This window comes from Lactuca sativa, chromosome 9 (genome assembly GCF_002870075.4).
Source record: "Lactuca sativa cultivar Salinas chromosome 9, Lsat_Salinas_v11, whole genome shotgun sequence".
NCBI lineage: Eukaryota > Viridiplantae > Streptophyta > Magnoliopsida > Asterales > Asteraceae > Lactuca > Lactuca sativa.
Genome location: NC_056631.2, coordinates 213,298,861 through 213,312,594, shown reverse-complemented (window position 1 = coordinate 213,312,594; position 13,734 = coordinate 213,298,861). Strand labels below are relative to the sequence as shown.

Genomic DNA, 13,734 nt, shown 5'->3' with positions numbered 1-13,734 from the left:
GTTCATAGTTCAGTTACTAACACATTTCTATCATATTTGCACATTAGTGAGTAAAGAATGCTCTATTTGTATATGAAGTTCCAAACTCAACAATACATACATAGAAAATAATTAAAGAGACAACCGCTTGTTACCTTTTGACTTAGTAGACTTGACACAAAGAAAACTTAATTCAATAAACTATATATATGAGTGTTTCTTATTTACAAAATTAATACATTAAGAACAAGTTAATAAAAAAATCAGCATAATAAGGTTTTTTTTTTTTCAATGAATAATAACTTTTTTACAAATTCTTTCTCATAGTTTTTTATTCCAATTTCACCAAGTGTGCAATCATTTCCCCAATAATAATAATAATAATAATAATAATAATAATAATAATAATAATAATAATAATAATAATAATAATAATTTGTCCCTACAACACTTAAAAGGAAAAAAAATAAAAATAATATTAATAGGCTAGTTGTATATATACCCTCAATTGTTTATTGTACCCCCCCTCCCCCCACCCAATGTGTGAGTGAGTGAGTGTGTACCCTCTATGTTTAACTTTTTTTTATATGAGTGAGAGGTATGTACATATAATAATACCCTTAATATATAATAAAATTTCATTTATTTATATTTTTTTGTTCTCCAAAAGAATAACCGAAACTTATTCATTAATTGGGTGCACCGTATAAACGGGTAAACAGATGTCTGTGGCACCAAAAGAAACCACAAACACAAAACAAACATCAAAACCAAACGAAAAGCTAAAAAAATTGTGCAAATGGTTGGTGTTACTTTGGATAGTGAAATCATGACTTAGATAGTCATTCGTTTTTATTTCAAGTTAACCTTAGGAGCTCCTAGTTGTATGGTGGAGTTATAGGACAAATGCCTCGTTTAAGTTAAATTCTTCGGAGGATGATAACAAAGGTTCCTGAAAGTTTAGCAATACATGAGCACCCCATTCTAAGACAGTAGAATCAATGAACATTTAGTTACATAAAAGAGAAGATAATATAAGATAACAACATTTGGTGAATATTGAATAGACACCGATGCCAATAGGACAAAGAATGCAATATTTTTGTCGCACCCAAAAAGGCGGAACAAGGAGGGGGGCATGGACTTGCTCTTGACTGTACAAAAGACATAAAACACTTCTCATCCCCATCTTAAAAAAAATAGCCGTAGAAAGTTTGTCTAGTTTGTTTTAACTATCTACAACTTCCATGTCCATTGTTTTAACTATCTAGTCCATTGTTTTAACTAAGGTAGTCCATTGTTTTAACTATCTACAAGTTCCTAGTTGATTTTAACATTTGTTTTAAAGGTAAATTTTCAGGAACATTCTATCTCATGAAAATTAGAACGCTCTTATAGTTAAAGATAAAATGACTTGTTTCTCATTGTTTTTTTTTGAAAAGCAAACTTGTTTCTCATTATTACTAGTTAACAACTTGATTTCAATTCAATAGATTCCCTATGTTATGTTATAGCATTTTGAACTACCTACCAGTTAAACACTTCAATAAAAGCTACATGTCTCGTAAAAATTGCATTTTTTTATGGCAGATTCGAATGCCTTTCTACTCAAATCCAGTCACAATCATCAGTTTAGCTTCTGAATGTAAATCGAATTATTTTCCAACATCAAAAATAACAATCTTAATTTGTTGGTATAAAATCTTAATAACAACATAAAAGTATCATAACAGAAACATTTCTCGAAGGTAAAAGATCCAAAAAGTTTCAAATATGGAACAGAAAACTACCGTGGTTGAATCACTAAAATTTATAAGCAAAGATTGGGACATCATTAGGTCATACAAATCAATGATCGAATCTAACCTGTAGTCTTTCACGGTGAAACAATCCACTGAGACTGAATTTTTTTTTCTTGACTGCCAATATATTATCATGCATTGAAGACAAGACGCTAGCATAAGTAGCTTTGGAGTTATCCGAAAGTGCTTTCCGAAAAGTGTGTGTCATAGCACCTTCCATTTGCTTTCCTGACTCTGAGAAAGCCTGCACAAATTCGGAATTTATATTTAATTAAAGTTATTAATCAAGTTATGAATAACAATTATTTTTTTTCAACGGCACACTTAAACAAAAAAGTATAATGGTCATTTATTCTACTGATTCATTCAATTAGAAAAGTCTTTGCTAATACAACACTTAATGCAAAAAGGCCTTGATAAAGAACGTGAAGAAAATGAGAATTCCCCATAAATTCCTAACTTGTCACAGATCTTCCATGATTTTTCCTTCCATTTTCCTTAGTATGCCATTACTTTCTCAAATAATTTCTTAGCCTCATTAATTCAGATAATACTTTATGCAGACTGTACTTATTGGGAAACAGAAGGCACATGTCTTTAATATCAAACCCAAAGATTAAAAATAATAATACCAAGAAAGAAAAAAAAAACTAACATAAACCCCTTAAACCATAGAAGATATCATAGAAAAAGAAAGATTTACTCACAGATGTATCTGCAGCAAGTTGATTATCTTCACACGCACTGATAGAAATGGCAAGCCCACCATTAGTACCTTTATATACACCAGATGGGGGTTTGTTATCTGACCAACAATGCCTGCCAAAGAACCAAAAATGCACTTTAAAGTTCAGATATCAAGACATGTGGAAGTAGAAAGTCCCTAGAAGAAGGAATGTGATGCCAAAACTTGAACTTGAGGCCTCACTTATGGATTCCCACCTCCTTACCACTAGGACAAGTATTAGCATGGGGGACACTTTCAGAATAGAGTAATTTGTACAAAAAAGATATGGTAATAGGGCGTACTCTTTTGTGCTATAGACATGTGATAGGTCAAGTATAGTTCCACTGTGACAAGCATCTATGATGGCATGAAGTTTGACACCTTTCTTGAGAGGTCTGACAATGGTGTCATTGATTTCATTATCAATGATCATTCCTGCAGTCTTAAAATCTAGAGGACATATTGTTTCATCAAACCCATCATTCTCGTCATCAAAAAAATCAGGCTGCCTTAATCCATGACCCGAAAAATAGAACACCAGTGAGTCACCATGCTGGTTGTCCTTCACGAGCCACCTCAAAGCTTCTTGGATATTTGTTTTTGTTGGATGAGGGTGTGAGTCCATTTCTGCAAGTTCTTTCACAATGTGGAGGCAATCATGTAGGGACAACGTAGGAGCATTTATGTATAGGGATTAAAGTGAAGGCAATCATGCATTTATGCATATATACAGATTAAAGTGAAAGCATAGCAATATGTACGTACCTGCAAGAATGTGGATAGAGGCACTTGGAAACTTAAACCGTGTCATTAGGAATTCCTGCATTTGGGTCACATCATAGTTAGTTCCTTTGAGTTTATATTTCTGCTTATCGTAAGTTACGCCACACAGAAGTGCACGCTTCCCTTTTATCGTTTCCCAGTTTCTTATGGTCTCAAGAGCTGACTTCTCATGGCTACTCACAGAATTAGGAATGGTGGTTTTGTGTCTATGCAATATCTTTCTAAGGTAAACATGCGGTCCCTTCTTCTTCTTATCGCTAACAATTTCTTGACATTCAGGGCATCCGAAATCCTGAATCACTGCTGAAGATGACATTTACTTGATCAAATTAGAGGCTAAGTTAAGTGAACTGAAGAAAACTAATATGTATTCAAGAGGCTTAATGGTGCTAGTCGAAGTAATGAATGCTTTAGCGATTGTGAAACAGATGTATTTATATAACCCGTAAAGTAAAAAATGAAGCTGCAGCATGAAAAGGAACCTGATACGCCAACATATTTCGTTGTTTTTCTTGAGCATCAGATTCTGTTCAAAATGTTTAATTAACATGTCGAAGTAGACGATGAGGAAGTTGATAGGCACAATCAAGGGACCATATCAAGTGGTACCCCACTTTTTAAGAATGTTTGTGGATCGTACTGCTATTGCACTTTTTAAGATAGTTGTTTCTGCCCGTTAGTAATGCATGCGTCTACACCAGCTGATGACATACAAACTACAGAATAATCTGAAATTGACCGAAACTTATATAGATACGATTCATTGTTACAAAATTCAAAATCTTCCAAAGTTTTCTATTGGCAACTATGTTAACCGTTATTTTTTAATCTATGAGCCCTACTGCAATAGAACATTAACTTAACTGAATTATTTAAAACACAAACCATATGCATAAACACTCAACAATTCAAGTTCTATTTCGTTGCATCATAGCTCTACAACACAAGACTATAAGGAGTTCTTCCTTTTTTTACTTGTTAAGTCCCCTATGGATATGTGTGCTAATAGAGTGATATATACATGACGCCTGTTACTTTTGTGGACTAAACTAGCTATCAAAATCTTAAATAAATGACCAGTTTACCATTATGTTCGAAAATAATGCTAAATGACAAATCACTTAAGCTATCTTCAAATAATTTTATGCACATAAACATCAACATCAAAATCAAAAGATCAAAAAAATTCACTACTAGAAGTCTTTAATGACAGGTATTTATGACAGGGCCTTAATGACATGCGTTGCTTGTCATTAAATATATATTTTCTATTAGTGCAAATCAACACATGTTTGCAGTTCTAGCAAAATAAATTAAAAACTTAATGGAATAAATTCACACCAAATGAGTACCCTTTTGTATGTTTTTTTAGAATAAACTAGAAATGAAAAAAAAATAGTAGTCACTCAAAACCACTACTATGTGATTTTGGGAATTTAAAAAAAAATTAAAGAAATCGCAGCATCATGCACGGTTGTAGTGCTCTTAAAATAATCTAAAGAAATCGCTTTTTGAAAATACAAAAAAGATTGAGTATTATTGAAAATAATAAAAGACCATATCAATCATGTTGAGAAGGTGTGAAAAAAATGTGGGGTTAGTTTGGTAAATAGGATCGTCTTAATTCACAAACGGATACATTCTTATCTTAACCCACTAAGATTGTTTATGTATTAAGTTAAAAAGAAACACTTTTATATATCTAAATTCGTTCGATCCTAAACCTTAAATGAAAAAGTAACACCATTTTAAAAACTGCTTCGGTTCTGCATAATCATCTTTTATTTATTGCTTTAGTAATTTTTTCACTATTAGAAATTGCATATTTAATTTAAAGATAACCATAAACCATTACTTTAGGTGTCTTGAAATTCTCTATATCATATTAGTTGTCATTTGGCAACAAAAGAGAATCTTGATGCATCAAATTATTATTTTTTTGCCGGCAAGTCTAATCAACTGGTAAGCTAACTTCTAACTCCAAATATGTATCAGTCAGATCTTCAATCATCAATCACAAAAAGAAAAAATCAACATGACATACCGTTGTGACATGGTTTTATTGACAATAATTAAAAATGTTATGTTGATTTTTCTACTATTAATACATTTAAGTCAAAATTCACACACACATACATACATACATACATACATACATTGTTAAATGTGACTCGAGCATTTGGAGTATGGAGCATTTCGAGCACTTGGATTCAATGGAGTAATTGGGGTTCATGGAACATGTGACAAAAGAACACATCATTTAAGAAAAGAATGGAGATCCTGACATAGGAATGGATCAAGTGATAAAGAAATGGATCTTCTAAAAGCAGGTATGGAGCACCTAAAAGTGGAATGGAGCATCTTGGTGTATGGATGCACCATCTATGATCATGAAGCGCCATCCTATTCTTAGATGCGCCACTTAGAAGTCAAGGTGCGCCACTATTGGAACTTCATATGCTACGAAGTGACTTGATATGCCACCAAGTGACATGTTATGCGATCAAGTGAGAGTATATGCTACCAAGTGCCCGGATATGCCATTCATGAGGTGGATGCACAGTTGTGGAGTGGAGGTCTAGATATGCCAACGTTTGAGAGGATGTGGCATCCCTTGATAAAGATGCATCATCCTCATATAAGATGTGAAATCATGACGCAAGGATGAACCACTTTGATCCTTGATATGTCAAGGTATCCCTTGATGAGGTGTATGCTATGGAGTCCCCTATGATGCTGAAGATCGTTCAAGGAAGCTCAGAAATTGAAGATGCTCAAGCATTATTGACTGATACGCCACCACGATGGTTGATACGCCATGGTGATATGATGTGCCACTCTTGCATCTTAATATGCTACTATGGATCATGATGATCCATCATATGTATGTAACACCCGGATTCCAGGTATTTCTCATTTTGATCATTGGTATTAATTTAGTTTGCAAATTTGGTCCCAAGGGCATAAATTGAAAATGTAAAGGTGGGGCACATATACTGGGCATACTACTAGTACGTGGGGCGCACGTGGTTAGGGGATAAACCGTAATTTTTAGGGTTTGGACCCTATTCAAGCTTCATTATGGAGCTTGAGGTTGCCCCTTCATCAACCTCCTTACCCTAGAAGATATCCCACAAAACCCTAGCCCTTTTTTGAGTGTTCTTGAGCCTTCTACTGATCTTGTGGTGTTCGTGGGTGGTTCTTAATGGTGAAGGAAGTTCCTTGATGAAGGGTGGTGCGTTCAAGCCCTTGGATCTAGATCATACACCTTCTTATGCATCTTTAGAAGGTATCAAGTTCGCACGTTGAAGTTCTTTGTTGTAGATATCTTTATGTCCATGTTTATGCACTTTATTTTCCCAAAACCTTGGTCTTATGGAGTATGGACTACTCCAGACCATTTGAAATGTCCTTTTGAGATTTTAAGAGTGCATGGAGTCATAAAAATCAGATATTGAGAGTTAAAATTCACCCATGTTTGAGTTGTTGGCCTTTTTATGATGTTTTGGACCTAGGGTTTAGTGTTAGGTCCCACCAAGATATGTAAGTGAGTAAAGTTGTCAACTTTATGGATTAAGACCTTATTTAGATGTAGATCTATGGTTTGGACATTAAGATCTTAAGGGGTTAAGACCTTTGGATAAGGTTTGGGACTCTAACCAGTACATTATTCGTACTTCTGAGTATGTTGTGTGTACTACGTCTAAAGTCCATTTGCGGTCAACTTAAGTATGTGGGGTGTACATGCCAGAAATGCAGGGTGTACTACCTGTTGTGGGCATAGGATGCTTTTTAGGCCATTTTGAGGGTTTGGGCTTAGATTGGAATGGGTTTAGCCTTAAGTGGTAAAATGGTCTTTTACCCTAATATTCGGGATTATAGACTTCGGCTCTCGGTTATGGTTTATGACCTAATTTTTAATTAGGGTATTATTTGATCATATTTAGTGCAGAGATTTCCCGGATCAATAGTCTGAAGCAGATTGCAGCAAGTCTCCTCCTAGTTTTTGACGGGTCGAAGGCACCAATGCTAGCCTATGTATTATTGTTATTTGTATGATAACTGTTTGTGTGACTCTTACATGTGTTGAATGTGTTGTATGTATACTGGGTGGGGCTCGATGTTAGACAAGGCCTGGTGAGTGTGATGGGTAGGGCCTGTTGCATTATACTGACATATATGCTCCGGGTAGGGCCCGATGGTTGTAAGGCAGGGCCCAATGTGTGTATGGTATGTGGTATTTTGGGGAACTCACTAAGCTCTGTGCTTATATTTTTTTAGTTTATGTTTTAGGTACTTCCGGATTGCAGGGGAACAACTCGAGATGATCGCATCGCACAACCATGAGTTTCCGCTTTATTGACTCTGATGTATTTTCGATGATTATGGTCACACTATGATTCCCTTGTGGTTTTGATAAACACGTTTGGTTAATATTTTATTTAATATAATAACTAAATTTTTGGTTCTGGGTTGGGACGTTACAAGTAGGTATCAGAGCCTTGTTTTGAGGGATTCGGGCATACTCTTGGGTGTGTCTGAACTTAAACTGAGGATGTGATAGATTTTTGATAAAAATAAGTATATTAATTAATGGATTTTTAATAAAAAAGGGGTTGTGGTGCATGTAAGCGACCGGGCACAAGTAAGTTTCCCCAAAATACCCGTACATGTGCTTGTGATGTGCTTTGAATTGTGAATCCATGAACCGCATGGTAGATTAGGGCTAAGGATCTGCTTAGGACTACATGATAGAATGCTAGGAGAGATGCCTTTATATGTGTGACAAACCGAAATTTTCTATCCTGTACAGTCAAACACTTCATAGAGAGTTAAACTCATTTCTGCTACCTTTTAGCACGTTTGGTGTCTGTTTGAGCATTCTGAGCTTTAATCCTTCAAGAGGTAAACAAAGGACGTATACTCCAGAGCATATTGTGCATCATAGAAGTCTCAAAAATCAAATAGTTTGGATTTTACGGCCGAAACATGGAGTTTACGGCCGTAAACTCCATGGAGTATATATATGGCACTTAGCCGTTTTTCCTTCATTTTTTCCATTTCGAGCTAGAAAAAACCCGATTTCTCTCCCAGGGATCTTCAAGCCTTCGTCCTAATTGTAAGTACTTCTATCCTAGAGTGTATTAAAGCTTGTTACATGTCCATATATCAAGGAAATCACCCAAGAAACACAAGAACAAGGTGTTTACAGCCCAAGATCTTCTTAGGCTATAAACCCTAAAATGGGTGCCAAAGTGTGCCCTAGCTCCTTCCTTATGCTTAGAACCTAGCATAGATCCCTTCCTTGATGATTTTAGCATGTGAAAAGCACCAAAACCCCCATGAACATGAGTCTATGGTTTGGGAATCTCCCAAAACCGTAAACACCCCCAAAAGGGTGTTTTGATGCCCCTAACACCTTAGTAAGCCTTGGATATTAGCTTAGGACCTTACACCATTGAACTAAGGACTTCAATACACGAAAGGGTACTTCTTACCATGAGTTTATGGCCGTAAAATCATGGGGAAGTGGTCCCCAGACCGTAAACACAAGTTAGGGTCATATTTGGACCTTAAACTCACCTAGCCTCTTGTTTAAGCTTTGGAGCACTTAACCACTTAAGTCTTTATAGTTTTTATGTAACATCCAAAAATACAACCCAAAAATTTTTGTTTTATAATATTAAAATCATGATACTGAAAACCATACAAATAAACGTATTTCATAATTCTCAAAACATAATGGAATGTATCATATCAAACTGTATCAGACATGTGAAAATGTCCAATCAAACTCCCAGGAAAAACTGCTGAAGCTGTGGTGTGTGCGATGCTATCAACCCGAGCTCTTCCCTTTTATTGCGGAAGCACCTGAAACCAAAACTGAAACTATAAGCACGAAGCTTAGTGAGCTCCCCCAAACTACCACATACCATACCATACATATAAATCACATACTGGGCCTCGCCCACTACATCGGACCAAAGTCCGGAAGCTGCATCGGACCGAAGTCCGGAACTGACTAGGACCTCGTCCCCTGCATCGGACCGAAGTCCGGAACTGGCTGCATCGGACCGATGTCCGGAACTGACTGCATCAGACCGAAGTCTGGAACTAACTGAATCAGACCGAAGTCCAGAACTAACTGAGCATAGGATAGCATAAACACATATCAACTAGCACATAAACATACCAACCAGCATAAACATATATACTGCATACTGCATCAGGCCGTAGCCCGGAACACATAACGCATACAAGCTGTCTGAGCCACGAAGGAATCAAACACGCTAACTTCTACATCGGACCGAAGCCCGGAACTACTGCTAACTAGTCGGGCCGGCATTGTGGCCGTAGACCCGTTCCTATTGGAAGGAAACTCACCTTGTGTACTGGCTGCTAAATGAACTGCTCTGGAAACTGTCTGCTGCTGCTCTGGTATCTCCCCGGCAACAATTACCATAATTACACTCAATTAATTACTGATAACTGTGCTGAGGGTAAAATGACTATTCTACCCCTGGTCAAAGTCAACCTCCTGGTTAAAGTCAACTTCCAGTTGACCGGACTCGCCGAGTCAGGGCGCAGACTCGCCGAGTCCTTCCTTTACTAACTCTAATTTTTACTCACCGAGTCCTTCTTTCACTCACTGAATCACTCCGAACTCTCGACTCAAAGAAAGACGGGGACTCGCGACTCGACTCGCCGAGTCCAAAGAACTACTCGCCGAGTCTGACAAACTACTCGCCGAGTTCTAATGTGCAGACTCCATATACTGCTTTTGAATCCGCTCTATGGTTCCCAACTCGTAGATCTGAATTCTTGGACTCATTTGAACACGTAAAGTTGCTAACTTTACGTGTAACTATGAAGGAATGAAGCCATTGATCTTTGACACACTTTATTTGGGAACACTCATCCAACTCGACGAGTTGCTCATGCAACTCGTCGAGTTCTAAGGCAAACTTCATCGGACTCGCCGAGTTGTTCCTCCAACTCGCCGAGTCAACGGCTATCTTCATGCAACTCGCCGAGTCGGCCTAGGGACTCGCTGATTTCTTTCAGTCCTTTTTCCATATAGATCCGATCTGATCCATGCAGCTGATTCCAATCACGGATCTGAACTTCTAGGGCATGCTTTTCACGTAAAGTTGCTAACTTTACGTGCATGCATGCCTTTAAAGGCTTCATATCACCAAAATAAGCTCTTAATGGGGTTCTAGGCTCAATAGGGGCTTCAAACACAATCACAACCAAAACTTTATACTTTTATCATGCAATGAGTGTCCAGATCTGAAGTATAATCCGACCTTAAGGCCTAATCATAGAGAATTTGGGGTTTTAGAGCTTAGAACCCACAAATTAGGGACAACATAGACCTAGATGATCAAAAGCCAAGGTATAGAATTGAATACCAGAAAAGATGACCAATAGAGTATATAGTCCGGATCTACTTTCTCTTTCTTGGGTTCTCCAACTTCCACCTTCTCCTTCTTACTCCAAAGGTGCCTTTACAAGCAAAGAACACACACACACTCACTAAGAAACGACTAGGGTTTTGCTATCAGATGCTCAGGGTGAAAAGGGACGAGTTAGGCGCATAAGGAAGTTTAAATAGGTCCAAAACCCTGAAATTAGGGTTTCCTCCAGATAGGCAAACTCGCCGAGTCCAGCGTATGGACTCACCCAGTAGCCGGCTAAATACGCGTGTTCATCCCGACTCTACTCGACGAGTTGGGCAACTGATTCGCCGAGTTCTCCTCAAAATGGAAAAACTTATTTAAATACATACTGGGAATGGGGCGTTACAACTCTCCCCCACTTGTCTCAGACTTCGTCCTCGAAGTCTACTGCTTCTAAATCTTGGAATAACTCTGGATAGTGCTCCCTTATCTCTTCATCTGCCTCCCACGTCCACTCAGACCCCTTCCAGTGCTGCCACTGCACCTTCACCAACTGAACCACCTTGTTCCTCAAGGTCTTTGTTTTCCGGTCCAAAATCGCAACCGGTCTCTCAATATAATTAAGGCTGCCATCAACCTGAATATCTTCCAAAGGTAACACTGCTGACTCGTCCACCAAGCACTTCCTCAACTGAAAAACATGGAAAGTGTTGTGGATCTGGCTGAGCTCTGACGGAAGATCCAACCGATAAGCAACCCGACCCACCCGGGCCAAAACCCTGAAAGGACCGATGAACCTGGGGCCTAGCTTGCCCCTCTTCCGAAACCTGATAACACCCTTCCTGGGTGATACCTTCAGGAGGACCATATCGCCCACATGAAACTCCAAGTCTGAACGCCTCCTATTGGCGTAACTCTTCTGCCGACTCTGCGCAGTCTGCAGTCTGCTACGAACCTGCTGGATCAGCTCTGTCGTCTTGAGCACCACTTCGGTGCTCCCAATGACTCGCTGACCCACCTCGCCCCAACAAATCGGGACCCTGCATTTCCTCCCATAGAGCATTTCGAAGGGAGGTCGATCAATACTCGCATGGTAACTGTTGTTATACGAAAATTTTGCTAACGGAAGATACGTATCCCAACTGCCACCGAAGTCTAGAACACATGCCCGCAGCATGTCTTCGAGAGTCTGAATCGTCCTCTCGCTCTGCCCGTCCGTTTGAGGATGGAAAGCGGTGCTGAAATGGAGACGAGTACCCATCTCGTCGTGAAACCGCTTCCAGAATCTGGAGGTAAAACGGACATCTCGTTCTAACACCACTGAAACAGGCACTCCATGTCGTGCCAGCATGTAACAACGCAAATTTTTCAAACAACATTTTCATTTAAAATAAAGTGAATTATTTCAACCAAATATGATTATTCCAAGTTTCATATCAAAATACAATCATAAAATCCCCAAGATCTCAAAATATCAACAGTGTGTACGCGTCATGCCGGCGCCTTCCCACGGTCCTCGCTAGTACCTGAAACACATACATGACAACTGTAAGCATAAATGCTTAGTGAGTTCCCCAGTATACTACTTACGCATATACGCCTTTCCAGGCCTTGAGATAATCGCCTTCCGGCCCATAACATATTGCCTTCCGGCCCATAACATAATGCCTTCCGGCCCATAACATATTGCCTTCCGGCCCATAACATATTGCCTTCCGGCCCATAACATATTGCCTTCCGGCCCATAAACATACACGACAATTAATACATTAATCTTAACACATATAGCACATATATCATATATCATATCCGACCTTTCAGTCACATAACATATTGCCTTCCGGCCCGTATAAACATACATAACACGCATAGCAAATACCTTACCATTTATAGCACGTATAACACAAATTATATCCGACCTTCCGGTCACACAGTCAAACCCTTCCGGGTACAGTATAGTGAGAAGACTCACCTCGCGGGTAATGAAAGCTAGCGACTCCTGAAATCACTCGCACTCGATCCACCGAGCTATAGACTCCCTATAATATCATATATCCCTTATTAATACTTTTATCTTTCAAGACAACTGACCCTAAGAAATTACATGTAGGTCAACTCTGGTCAACGGTCAACGGTCAACGGTCAACTTGACCGGACTCGGCGAGTGCAAAGGCGACTCGGCGAGTCTAGACGTCCTCCCCAACTTTCCCTGATGTTCCCTTTCTACTCGTCGAGTATCCCTCTTGGCTCGACGAGATCCTCGTGGAAGAATCGCGGGGCCACCCCGACTCCACTCGCCGAGTCTGAAGAACAGCTCGACGAGTTCCAGTCAATCTCCAAGCTACTCGCCGAGTCTGTTCATCGGACTCGGCGAGTCCATGCCATGCAGTCGATCAAACTGCTTCCTGAGATAAGTATTGTCCCGAAATACACAAGCATGGGACCTTCTGGACCTCTAAAGGTCCTAATACAGGGTTGTAGTCGTTTGGGTAACAAGGTACTAATCCATCTAATCACCAAATGGGTTCCATAAACCCTAAATCCATGCACACATCAACATAACAGAAAAGATCCGAAATATTACCTGAATAACGCACTCTCTGCGTCCCCAAACCGCAGAACTCGAATCCCTTGCTGTTCCTTTAGCCAAAACTCTTCTCCTCCTTGCACAACAATTTCTTCAAGGCCCTAATATCCTTCAATCTTGCTCTAGATGCCCACAGCCGTTTAGGGTTCTTCTCAGTCGACTAAAGACGGACAATGACGGCCTATAAGTGCATTATATACGTTCCAAAACCAAACGGCTAGGGTTTCCGCTGAACAGCGCAAACTCGCCGAGTCCATAATGGACTCGTCGAGTCCAGTCGCGAACCCGCGACCCAGTCTGTGGTCCTACTCGGCGAGTCTGGCTCCAACTCGCCGAGTCCCCTCCTACAACACCCCAAAAACAATATTATAAAAAATACCTGAAATTCCGGGCTGTTACAACTCTCCCCCACTAGGACTAGACTTCGCCCTCGAAGTCTCATTCTGCAAATAA

At 39.2% G+C, this 13,734-nt stretch overlaps 1 protein-coding gene across 1 annotated transcript; it reads right to left on the bottom strand.

Annotated features, from left to right (window-relative positions):
- Positions 1-651: 651 nt before the first annotated feature.
- On the bottom strand, positions 652-3,681 carry LOC111899087 (metacaspase-1). The gene is made up of 5 exons (XM_023894971.3): positions 3,274-3,681; positions 2,811-3,135; positions 2,489-2,600; positions 1,846-2,025; positions 652-931 (listed from the first exon to the last, which is right to left on the bottom strand). The coding sequence occupies exons 1-5, from the start codon at positions 3,605-3,607 to the stop codon at positions 875-877; spliced, it is 1,008 nt and encodes a 335-aa protein (XP_023750739.1). The 5' UTR covers positions 3,608-3,681; the 3' UTR covers positions 652-874.
- Between the last annotated feature and the right edge of the window lie 10,053 nt (positions 3,682-13,734).

Coding starts and splice junctions, on each gene's coding strand:
- LOC111899087 (XM_023894971.3), bottom strand. CDS start 3,607: ATGTCATCTTCAGCAGTGATTCAGGATTTCGGATGCCCTGAATGTCAA. Junction 2,026..2,488: donor AACTTGCTGCAGATACATCT/GTGAGTAAATCT, acceptor GAATTTGTGCAG/GCTTTCTCAGAGTCAGGAAA. Junction 932..1,845: donor TTCACCGTGAAAGACTACAG/GTTAGATTCGAT, acceptor CTAAACTTTCAG/GAACCTTTGTTATCATCCTC.